The sequence below is a fragment of the Salvelinus namaycush genome, chromosome 6 (assembly GCF_016432855.1).
Source record: "Salvelinus namaycush isolate Seneca chromosome 6, SaNama_1.0, whole genome shotgun sequence".
In the NCBI taxonomy this organism is placed as follows: domain Eukaryota; kingdom Metazoa; phylum Chordata; class Actinopteri; order Salmoniformes; family Salmonidae; genus Salvelinus; species Salvelinus namaycush.
In genome coordinates, this window is record NC_052312.1 from 5,891,878 (window position 1) to 5,904,913 (window position 13,036).

The 13,036-nt window shown below is 44.9% G+C and overlaps 1 protein-coding gene across 2 annotated transcripts in view; it reads right to left on the bottom strand.

Moving 5' to 3' along the window:
• The window catches only part of LOC120049566 (stromal interaction molecule 2-like), an 87,193-nt gene that overhangs the window by 17,561 nt on the left and 56,596 nt on the right, over positions 1 to 13,036 (bottom strand). For both annotated transcript variants that reach the window (XM_038995844.1, XM_038995845.1), the window contains exon 2: positions 11,429 to 11,559. In XM_038995844.1, coding sequence (XP_038851772.1) covers positions 11,429 to 11,559 — 131 coding nt within the window. The remainder of the gene's footprint in view (positions 1 to 11,428; positions 11,560 to 13,036) is intronic.

Here is a 13,036-nt window from a genome sequence, read left to right on the forward strand (position 1 = left end):
ATGATGATTTAACAAAAGCACATTCGCGAAAAAAGCACATTCGTTGACAAATGTACCTAACCATAAACATCAATGCCTTTCTTAAAATCAATACACAGAAGTATATATGTTTAAAACTGCATATTTAGTTAAAATAAATGCATGTTTGCAGGCAATATTAACTAGGGAAATTGTGTCACTTCTCTTGCGCTCAGTGCAAGCAGAGTCAGGGTATATGCAACAGTTTGGGCCACCTGGCTCGTTGCGAACTGTTTATTCCTAACAAAAGACCGTAATTAATTTGCCAGAATTGTACGTAATTATGACATAACATTGAAGGTTGTGCAATGTAACAGCAATATTTAGAGTTATGGATGCCACCCGTTCGACAAAATAGGGAACGGTTCCGTATTTCACTGAAAGAATAAACATTTTGTTTTCGAAATGATAGTTTCCGGATTTGACCATATTAATGACCAAAGGCTCGTATTTCTGTGTGTTTATTATAATTAAGTCTATGATTTTATATTTGATAGAGCAGTCTGACTGAGCGGTGGTAGACAGCAGCAGGCTCGTAAGCATTCATTCAAACAGCACTTTACTGCGTTTGTCAGCAGCTCTTAGCAATACTTGAAGCACAGCGCTGTTTATGACTTCAAGCCTTTTAACTCCCGAGATTAGGCTGGCAATACTAAAGTGCCTATAAGAACATACAATAGTCAAAGGTATATGAAATACAAATGGTATAGAGAGAAATAGTCGACGCGTCATAATTCCTATAATAACTACAACCTAAAACTTCTTAACTGGGAATATTGAAAAACGGGGAATATTGAACCACCAGCTTTCATATGTTCTCATGTTCTGAGCAAGGAACTTAAACGTTAGCTTTCTTACATGACACATTTGCAGTTTTACTTTCTTCTCCAACACTTTGTTTTTGCATTATTTAAACCAAATTGAACATGTTTCATTATTTATTTGAGACTAAATAGATTTTATTTATGTATTATATTAAGTTAAAATAAAAGGGTTCATTGTTCATTCAATATTGTTGTAATTGTCATTATTACAAATATATATACACTGCTCAAAAAAATAAAGGGAACACTTAAACAACACAATGTAACTCCAAGTCAATCACATTTCTGTGAAATCAAACTGTCCACTTAGGAAGCAACACTGATTGACAATAAATTTCACATGCTGTTGTGCAAATGGAATAGACAAAAGGTGGAAATTATAGGCAATTAGCAAGACACCCCCAAAAAAGGAGTGATTCTGCAGGTGGTGACCACAGACCACTTCTCAGTTCCTATGCTTCCTGGCTGATGTTTTGGTCACTTTTGAATGCTGGCGGTGCTCTCACTCTAGTGGTAGCATGAGACGGAGTCTACAACCCACACAAGTGGCTCAGGTAGTGCAGTTCATCCAGGATGGCACATCAATGCGAGCTGTGGCAAAAAGGTTTGCTGTGTCTGTCAGCGTAGTGTCCAGAGCATGGAGGCGCTACCAGGAGACAGGCCAGTACATCAGGAGACGTGGAGGAGGCCGTAGGAGTGCAACAACCCAGCAGCAGGACCGCTACCTCCGCCTTTGTGCAAGGAGGTGCACTGCCAGAGCCCTGCAAAATGACCTCCAGCAGGCCACAAATGTGCATGTGTCAGCATATGGTCTCACAAGGGGTCTGAGGATCTCATCTCGGTACCTAATGGCAGTCAGGCTACCTCTGGCGAGCACATGGAGGGCTGTGCGGCCCCACAAAAAAATGCCACCCCACACCATGACTGACCCACAGCCAAACCGGTCATGCTGGAGGACGTTGCAGGCAGCAGAACGTTCTCCATGGCGTCTCCAGACTCTGTCACGTCTGTCACATGTGCTCATGTGCTCAGTGTGAAACTGCTTTCATCTGTGAAGAGCACAGGGCGCCAGTGGCGAATTTGCCAATCTTGGTGTTCTCTGGCAAATGCCAAACGTCCTGCACGGTGATGGGCTGTAAGCACAACCCCCACCTGTGGACGTTGGGCCCTCATACCACCCTCATGGAGTCTGTTCCTGACCGTTTGAGCAGACACATGCACATTTTTGGCCTGCTGGAGGTCATTCTGCAGGGCTGGGCTCTGGCAGTGCTCCTCCTTGCACAAAGGCGGAGGTAGCGGTCCTGCTGCTGGGTTGTTGCCCTCCTACGGCCTCCTCCACGTCTCCTGATGTACTGGCCTGTCTCCTGGTAGCGCCTCCATGCTCTGGACACTACGCTGACAGACACAGCAAACCTTCTTGCCACAGCTCGCATTGATGTGCCATCCTGGATGAGCTGCACTACCTGAGCCACTTGTGTGGGTTGTAGACTCCGTCTCATGCTACCACTAGAGTGAAAGCACCGCCAGCATTCAAAAGTGACCAAAACATCAGCCAGGAAGCATAGGAACTGAGAAGTGGTCTGTGGTCACCACCTGCAGAACCACTCCTTTATTGGGGGTGTCTTGCTAATTGCCTATAATTTCCACCTTTTGTCTATTCCATTTGCACAACAGCATGTGAAATGTATTGTCAATCAGTGTTGCTTCCTAAATTGAGTTTGATTTCACATAAGTGTGATTGACTTGGAGTTACATTGTGTTGTTTAAGTGTTCCCTTTATTTTTTTGAGCAGTGTATAGAACTTTATTTTTTTATTTTTTATTTTTTTTAAATTGGGCGATATATCGGTATCAGCTTTTTATGGTCCTCCAATAATCTGTATGGCGTTGAAAAATCCTAATCGGTCGACCTCTAGTCTCTATGGTCAGACCACAGGTGTTGTGAATATGGTGCTTGAGCAGACTAGACTGTGTGTTCTCCTCCCACATAGCAGCCTAACCGCCAGAGGTCTTTCTCTGGTACACTAGATCTCCTCCATAACACCCTACCATCAACAACCTGCTTTTCTCGAGCCCTCACAACAGCCCCTGAATAGCCACAGCACCAACAGCCATTGCCAAGGAAACAGGTATGGGCAACACAACAAAACCTTAAAAGCTCCAATCGCCTTGGGAACAGCATGAGTTGATTTGGCACGAGTTGTGTTGCTACGCCATAATAAAGCACTGCTATTCTGCAACCTACCTCACCCTAAACCCCTCCCCTACCCCACCCCTCCTACCCCTTTGCATTGACCAATAACAGCGCTGTACACCATAAAGGTAGGATATAAGGACTACAGGGGCTAAATCATGTGGTTCTAAACCAGAGGTTACCTTCGAGGATTAGCTCAACGTGGTTCTAAACCAGAGGTTACCTTCGAGGATTAGCTCAACGTGGTTCTAAACCAGAGGTTACCTTCGAGGATTAGCTCAACGTGGTTCTAAACCAGTGGTTACCTTCGAAGATTAGCTCAACGTGGTTCTAAACCAGAGGTTACCTTCGAGGATTAGCTCAACGTGGTTCTAAACCAGAGGTTACCTTCGAGGATTAGCTCAACGTGGTTCTAAACCAGAGGTTACCTTCGAGGATTAGCTCAATGTGGTTCTAAACCAGAGGTTACCTTCGAGGATTAGCTCAACGTGGTTCTAAACCAGAGGTTACCTTCGAGGATTAGCTCAATGTGGTTCTAAACCAGAGGTCACCTTCGAGGATTAGCTCAATGTGGTTCTAAACCAGAGGTCACCTTCGAGGATTAGCTCAACGTGGTTCTAAACCAGAGGTTACCTTCGAGGATTAGCTCAACGTGGTTCTAAACCAGAGGTTACCTTCGAGGACTAGCTCAATGTGGTTCTAAACCAGAGGTTACCTTCGAGGACTAGCTCAATGTGGTTCTAAACCAGAGGTTACCTTCGAGGACTAGCTCAATGTGGTTCTAAACCAGAGGTTACCTTCGAGGACTAGCTCAACGTGGTTCTAAACCAGTGGTTACCTTCGAGGACTAGCTCAATGTGGTTCTCAGTGTGGGTTTTGTGGGTTGGGCCGTCTACGGTATTAATTGCTGTGATCATTTGTGGTCTGCTGTGGGTTGAGATCAGTGACTGGAAGGCAATGTCAAGCATACTGAGAATAAATAACTTCCTCATGTTTCAGGAATGAATATGGGTCATAGATACAGTAGATGGTTTAGTCATTTAGCAGACGATTTTATCCAGAGCAACGACCAGTGTATTTATCTCAAGGTAGCTAGGTAAGTGAATTACGTAAAACCTTTACTCAAACCAACTGTCAGTAACATCAGTGCTAGTGAGACAAGTGTGACTGTTAATATTCAGTGTTTTAGTCAAATCGATCAGCTGTAATTCTCCTAAATGGCTGAACAGGAGAAAATGATTGCCATTTCCACTTGAGTTGGTTTCCTAGCAAACACAATGACAAAGTTAAAACAGTGGACGTTTATTTGTTAACAAACACATTGACAAGTTGCACAACTTCAGTTTGTTTGCTATTGATGTTGTTATCCAAGGGGAGTTTTTGAAAATAGCTGAGTCACCTGACAAATGACTAGGACATTAGCTCAAATGGACAGGACGCACGCACACAATACAAAGGGGCTGGTTGTCTGAGTTGGATTCCAGTTGGGTCGAAGGAGTCATCCCATGAGCCTCTCCTGCCCTTTCAAACAACACACTCGGAACTTCTGTAAGGTTGTGCGTGAGAGATGAAGGGGCTGGGTGGGGCAGGGGGGCAGTGTGTAGTGAGAGATGAAGGGGCTGGGTGGGGCAGGGGGGCAGTGTGCGTGAGAGATGAAGGGGCTGGGTGGGGCAGGGGGGCAGTGTGTAGTGAGAGATGAAGGGGCTGGGTGGGGCAGGGGGGCAGTGTGTAGTGAGAGATGAAGGGGCTGGGTGGGGCAGGGGGGCAGTGTGTGGTGAGAGATGAAGGGGCTGGGTGGGGCAGGGGGGCGGTGTGTGCGTGAGAGATGAAGGGGCTGGGTGGGGCAGGGGGGCGGTGTGTGCGTGAGAGATGAAGGGGCTGGGTGGGGCAGGGGGGCAGTGTGTGCGTGAGAGATGAAGGGGCTGGGTGGGGCAGGGGGGCGGTGTGTGCGTGAGAGATGAAGGGGCTGGTGGGGCAGGGGGGCAGTGTGTGCGTGAGAGATGAAGGGGCTGGATGGGGCAGGGGGGCAGTGTGTGTGTGTTTTTAGGAGGTCTGAATATCTAGCCATGGATCCTCTGGTGGTGACCAGTAGCACATGTCAACAACTCACTGAGCTATCCTTCCCTCAATAAATTATGCCTGTGTGTGTGTGTGTGTGTGTGTGTGTGTGTGTGTGTGTGTGTGTGTGTGTGTGTGTGTGTGTGTGTGTGTGTGTGTGTGTGTGTGTGTGTGTGTACGCTTCCAGGCATGTCTATGGGTACCACAAAGCCCTTATAATTTACACTGGAGACCAGCTAGGAAATCACAACAAAGCAACAACCCCCAACTGAAGTAAAAAGTAACTTTAAAGTAACTTAATATTAAGAAAATTGGTCATAATATGAATAATTCACGTCTATAAAAATAGCTAATCTATTCGTATAACTTTGTTGACCGAGGTCCAACTCGCACTCAGTCAAACAGGTGATGGTCCACTATCCAGTAGCCCTACACTACACTAGAACGCCCTCACTACTGGTGTCACTATCCAGTAGCCCTACACTAGAACCCCATCACTACTGGTGTCACTATCCAGTAGCCCTACACTAGAACCACCACACTACTGGTGTCACTATCCAGTAGCCCTACACTAGAACCCCCTCACTACTGGTGTCACTATCCAGTAGCCCTACACTACACTAGAACGCCCTCACTACTGGTGTCACTATCCAGTAGCCCTACACTAGAACCCCATCACTACTGGTGTCACTATCCAGTAGCCCTACACTACACTAGAACCAACTCACTACTGGTGTCACTATCCAGTAGCCCTACACTAGAACCCCATCACTACTGGTGTCACTATCCAGTAGCCCTACACTACACTAGAACGCCCTCACTACTGGTGTCACTATCCAGTAGCCCTACACTACACTAGAACGCCCTCACTACTGGTGTCACTATCCAGTAGCCCTACACTAGAACCCCATCACTACTGGTGTCACTATCCAGTAGCCCTACACTACACTAGAACCAACTCACTACTGGTGTCACTATCCAGTAGCCCTATACTAGAACCCCATCACTACTGGTGTCACTATCCAGTAGCCCTACACTAGAACCACCTCACTACTGGTGTCACTATCCAGTAGCCCTACACTACACTAGAACCACCACACTACTGGTGTCACTATCCAGTAGCCCTACACTACACCAGAACCCCCTCACTATTGGTGTCACTATCCAGTAGCCCTACACTAGAAACCCATCACTACTGGTGTCACTATCCAGTAGCCCTACACTACACTAGAACCAACTCACTACTGGTGTCACTATCCAGTAGCCCTACACTACACTAGAACCAACTCACTACTGGTGTCACTATCCAGTAGCCCTACACTAGAACCCCCTCACTATTGGTGTCACTATCCAGTAGCCCTACACTAGAACCCCCTCACTACTGGTGTCACTATCCAGTAGCCCTACACTAGAACCACCACACTACTGGTGTCACTATCCAGTGGCCCTACACTACACTAGAACCCCCTCACTACTGGTGTCACTATCCAGTAGCCCTACACTACACTAGAACCCCCTCACTACTGGTGGCACTATCCAGTGGCCCTACACTACACTAGAACCCCCTCACTACTGGTGTCACTATACAGTAGCCCTACACTACAGTAGAACCCCCTCACTACTGGTGTCACTATACAGTAGCCCTACACTACACTAGAACCCCATCACTACTGGTGTCACTATCCAGTAGCCCTACACTACACCAGAACCCCCTCACTATTGGTGTCACTATCCAGTAGCCCTACACCAGAACCCCATCACTACTGGTGTCACTATCCAGTAGCCCTACACCAGAACCCCCTCACTACTGGTGTCACTATCCAGTAGCCCTACACTACACTAGAACGCCCTCACTACTGGTGTCACTATCCAGTAGCCCTACACTAGAAACCCATCACTACTGGTGTCACTATCCAGTAGCCCTACACTACACTAGAACCAACTCACTACTGGTGTCACTATCCAGTAGCCCTACACTAGAACCCCCTCACTATTGGTGTCACTATCCAGTAGCCCTACACTAGAACCCCCTCACTACTGGTGTCACTATCCAGTAGCCCTACACTAGAACCACCACACTACTGGTGTCACTATCCAGTAGCCCTACACTAGAACCACCTCACTACTGGTGTCACTAGAACCACCTCACTACTGATGTCACTATCACCATATTATGTCCCCTGTCCCTCTGTGACAAGGTTACTGTCAACCCCGTTACATCATCACTGAGTAAGGTTGTGTGCGTGAGTGCGTGTGTGCGTGCGTGCGTGTGTGTGTGTGAGTGTGAGTGTGTGTGTGTGTGTGTGTGTGTAAGAGAAGTAGAGGGGAAACGCTGGTGTCACTCCCACATTATGGGCCAAGATGTGTGTGGCAGGGGGTGAGGACATCCCTAAAGTGGCCCCCTTTCCCCAACCCTTGTATCCTCAACCCCGTCACCGCCAACCCCGTCACCGCCAACACCGCCAACCCCGTCACCGCCAACCCCGTCACCGCCAACCCCGTCACCGCCAACACCGCCAACCCCGTCACCGCCAACCCCGTCACCGCCAACACCGCCAACCCCGTCACCGCCAACCCCGTCACCGCCAACCCCGTCACCGCCAACACCGCCAACCCCGTCACCGCCAACCCCGTCACCGCCAACCCCGTCACCGTCAACCCCGTCACCGCCAACACCGTCAACCCCGTCACCGCCAACCCCGTCACCGCCAACCCCGTCACCGCCAACCCCGTCACCGCCAACACCGTCAACCCCGTCACCGTCAACCCCGTCACCGCCAACCCCGTCACCGCCAACCCCGTCACCGCCAACCCCGTCACCGCCAACACCGTCAACCCCGTCACCGCCAACCCCGTCACCGCCAACCCCGTCACCGCCAACCCCGTCACCGCCAACACCGTCAACCCCGTCACCGTTAACACGTACTTCACCAATTTTTTAACAAACTCTCAAAAAGGCATTTAAGTCATTGGGAAAAATGTATATACACTGAGTATACCAAACATTAGGAACACCTTCCTTTTGCCCTCAGAACAGCCTCAATGCGTCGGGGCATGGACTCTACAAGGTGTCGAAAGCGTTCCACAGGGATGCTGGTCCATGTTGACTTCAATGCTTCCCACAGTTGTGTCAAGTTGGCTGGATGTCCTGTAGCTGGTGGACCATTCTTGATGCACACTGGAAACTGTTGAGAGTGACAAAACCAGCAGCATTGCAGTTCTTGACACAAACTGATGTGCCTGGCACCTACTACCATACCCTGTTCAAAGGCACTTCAATCTTGTGTCTATTCACCCTCTGAATGGCATACACAATCCATGTCTCAAGGATTAAAAAAACCTTCTTTAACTTCTTATGGCTGCAGGGGCAGTATTGAGTAACTTGGATGAAAGGTGCCCATTTCAAACGGCCTCGTACTCAATTCTTGCTCGTACAATATGCATATTATTATTAATATTGGATAGAAAACACTCTTAAGTTTCTAAAACCGTTTGAATTATATCTGTGAGTAAAACAGAACTCATTTTGCAGCAAACTTCCTGTCAGAAAGTGAAAAATCTCAAATCGAGGCTCTGTTCCAGGGCCTACCTAATCTTTTGCTTGAAATCTATTAGTATACATGCACTTCATACGCCTTCCACTAGATGTCAATAGGCTGTGAGAGGTGAAATGGGGTCTCTAGCTCTTTCTATGGTCAAAAGAGAGCGCTTGGAATGACAGGACCCCAATTTCCTTTGTTCAGGAAGACGCGGAAAGGACTTCCGGATTGGCTTCTGAAAAGCTGTTGTTATAGACGGCTAATAGCTCCGGCTTTGATTTTATTTGATAAATGTGACAATATCATCGTAAAGTATGTTTTTTCAATATAGTTTAATCAGATTATTGGAAAAAAAAAAAAAACGGGAGTTTTGGCGTGTTCCGTTCTCTGAGTTTGTTGACGATGGAGAGCTTCGCGCCACTTGGCAAGTTTTGCTTGCTAAATCGAGAGGGGAAAAGGCCGTTCTAAAACCAAACAACGATTGTTCTGAACGAAGGACCCCTTGTACAACATTCTGATGGAAGATCATCAAAAGTAGGACCCGTTTATGATGTTATTTCATATATCTGTCGAACATGTGTACTATTAGTTTGCGCCCAGATTTTGGGCGCTCTCTCGCCATAACGTAAGCTGCATGTCGTAATGAAGTTATTTTTAGAATTCTAACACGGCGATTGCATTAAGAACTAAGCTATCTTTAATTTGCTGTCCAACATGTATTTTTTAGTAAAGTCTATGAATAGTTATTTGATTAGAATAGGTGAGTGTCAGAAATATATCCGGACATTCTGGGAAAAAGATGCTAAGTTTTCCCAATGTATAACCACGGATTTCAGCTCTAAATATGCACATTTTCGAACAAACCATATATGTATTGTGTAATATGATGTTATAGGACTGTCATCTGATGAAGTTTGAGAAGGTTAGTGAAAAAATTAATATCTTTTGATGGTTTATTCGATATCGCTAACGTGCCTAACGAATCAATGCTGTTGTGTGGTTGGCTATTGTAGTAAGCTAATATAATGCTATATTGTGTTTTCGCTGTAAAACACTTAAAGAATCGGAAATTTTGGCTGGATTCACAAGATGTTTGTCTTTAATTTGCTGTACACCATGTATTTTTCATAAATGTTTTATGATGAGTATTTAGGTATTTCAATTTGGTCTCTGTAATTGTTCTAGCTGCTTCGGTGCTATTCCCGATTGTAGCTGCAATGTAAAACTATGATTTATACCTCAAATATGCACATTTTTCAAACAAAACAGATTTATTGTATAACTTGTTATAAGACTGTCATCTGATGAAGTTGTTTCTTGGTTAGTTTGGTTGGTTCTTGGTTAGTTAGGTTGGTTTTGTGCAAGCTACCTGTGCTGTGAAAAATGTCTGTGATTTTTTGTATTTGGTGGTGAGCTAACATAAATATATGTGGTGTTTTCGCTGTAAAACATTTTAAAAATCAGACATGTTGACTGGATTCACAAGATGTTTATCTTTCATATGCTGTATTGGACTTGTTAATGTGTGAAAGTTAAATATTTCTAAAAAATATATTTTGAATTTCACACCCTGCACTTGGACGGGCTGTTGTCATATTGAGCCCGACACCGGCCTGCAGCCATAAAAGGTTAACCTGTCTCCTCCCCTTCATCTAACATCAATAAGGGATCATAGCTTTCACCTGGATTCACCTGGTCAGTCTATGTCATGGAAAGAGCAGGTGTTCTTAATGTTTTGTACACTCAGTGTATAAATTGGGTGAATTTTCTAAGACGCTTAGGCTCCTAAAACAGCATGAACAGAAAAGAGCAGACCATGTCACATGTAGGCCTGAGTGTGTCAATCCAATCTCCCTGGGAAGTCACACATTCCATGGTCAAGTTTCGCTTGGGGTACAGATGTAGGATCAAATTCCCCTCCCCAAATCCTAACCTTAACCATTAGCGGAGAAAATTAAAAAAAAAAAAAAATCACCCAAGATCAGCATCTAGGTGCAACTTCACCCTACACCTAGTCGTACACCACTGGGGATCTCTAGTGACACTACAACCGTCCTCTTAAGGGCTGATCTGAGGACAGCTCATGTCTTGGCAGAATGGGCAACTCTTTGCTTCCTTGCACTCCAGAAGAGCCATCAAATCCTACTGGGGCCATAAACATGGGCTTTTACTCAGCTTCTCTTTACCCTTAAAGTCGCAGGGCAATACCTTGCTCCGTCATCCCACATGGGCACACAAACACAAATGTGTAAGCACACACACACACACAATAAATTTGTTTTTTTATTCAACTAAGAGGGCACTAAGAGGGTATAGGTCAGACCAGGTCATGGTGGTCTTACTGTCAATCACACTGAGAAAGGCCTATCATATTATAATTATCTCTCTCCCTCTCTTATCTCCACTATCTATCCACTAGCTTCCTAAGCTGATAATGGCTTGCAAACATTATTCCATTAGTTTATGGCGTTGTTTATGAGGCTGTAAGGCTTTAAGGCCAGGTTCAGATCAACCTTTAAAGCCACAAAGCATTCCCACCTTAATGCATACTCAAAACAATATCCTCAAAAATAAATAACTTGGAAAACAGAAATGACCAGGGAACAATGACGACTTGATAACACCAGTGACTTGGTAACAGAGATGACTTCATAACAACAATGACCAAATTACACACATGATTTGTAACAGAAATAAGCAGGTCACATACATGACTTGATAACACCAATGACTTGGTATCACAAATGATCAGCGAATGTCACATACATAGACTAATCCAGTTTTAGTATTACTCACCTCTACACTCTCGTTGACCTCGATTCCCCCGTCATTGTCGTCATCCAGCTGTTTGTGAATGACCCGGAGGGCCTCCAGGCTGAAACGGTCTGCGTCACCCATGCATGGAGGCATCACTGTCAGACAGGGGTCTGGAGAGAGAGTTCAAAGATCAAATGTTAAAGGTCATACTCAGGTTAAAGGTCGCAGGCGTCAAGTCTTGTGTATTAAGTAAGGGATAATCAACGAGGGCCTATGCGTAAAATAATTAATGACGTGGAAGAGGTGGAACTCACCTTCCACAGAGTTATATTATTTTCCAGAAAATGCATAGAGCCTCTATTTGATTATCCCTATTATACCATGGTTATATTTTAATTTCATTTGGCACTAGAAATGTGTTCAACATCCACTGAAGTAGCTAGCGAGTTGACTAGATAGATACAGTAGTTGCCTTGATAACCAAACACATACTTGCTCGTTTAGCTAACCAAACCATCAGTCCTAGCTTGCTATTAGGAAAATCTAACTCAACAATGCCAAATTTGACTTTTGCTTTCAAAAGCAGCTCAAATATAGAACATGTAAGAATGAACTATAGCCATTGAATTTGACCTGGGCAGATAAACCGTGCGCTGTAAGGAAATAATGAACGCTCTAGAATGCCCTTCAAGCCAATCAGAAATGAGAATTCCATAATGCCATGGTATAATCACATCTATAAACATTCATTTGGCAAGACGTTGACAGATGTTCACAATTCACGTCCAGACAGATTTACATAATGTATTATTTACATAATGTATTCTGTACATATTTATTTGACATGATCTGTTTTTAAAAACACTGTGCTTTGCAAATGGGATGGGTGAATATTGCTGGACCACAAGGTCACGTCACTCCAAGTCACAAAGAACAGAACGTCTCAAAAATGGAGTGTCTGCAATTTTCAAACTTCATTCTAGAGATTGTATTGAAGACATTTAACAGCATCAGAGAGCAAAACTGTGTCATTGGATTTCAGCATGGGCACTATTGTACCCTGTCAAAAACATCCCGTCTGAGATACCCTCTTCCAGCAATGTTTCCATTTTACACTCTGGGATGATATTCCACTCACATCCCAAGAGGCCACATTGTTTTCATTTGTGCTCTAGAGAATCCTTCAGCAAATGAGTCCAACAGTACAGCCTACAATGCCTTGCAATCTCCCTTGGCGTTTTTCCTATTTTGTTGCATTACAACCTGTAATTGAAATAGATTTTTTATTTGGATTTCATGTAATGGACATACACAAAATAGTCCAAATTGGTGAAGTGAAATACGTTTTTATTTTTGTTTCAAAATATTCTAAAAAATGTAAAACTGAAAAGTGGTGTGTGCATATGTATTCACCCCGTTTGCTATGAAGCCCCTAAATAAGATCTGGGGCAACCAATTACCTTCAGAAGTCACATAATTAGTTAAATAAAGTCCACCTGTGTGCAATCTAAGTGTCACATGATCTGTCACATGATCTCATTATATACACACACATCTGTTCTGAAAGGCCCCAGAGTCTGCAACACCACTAAGCAAGCGGTACCATGAAGACCAAGGAGCTCGCCAAACAGGTCAGGAACAAAGTTG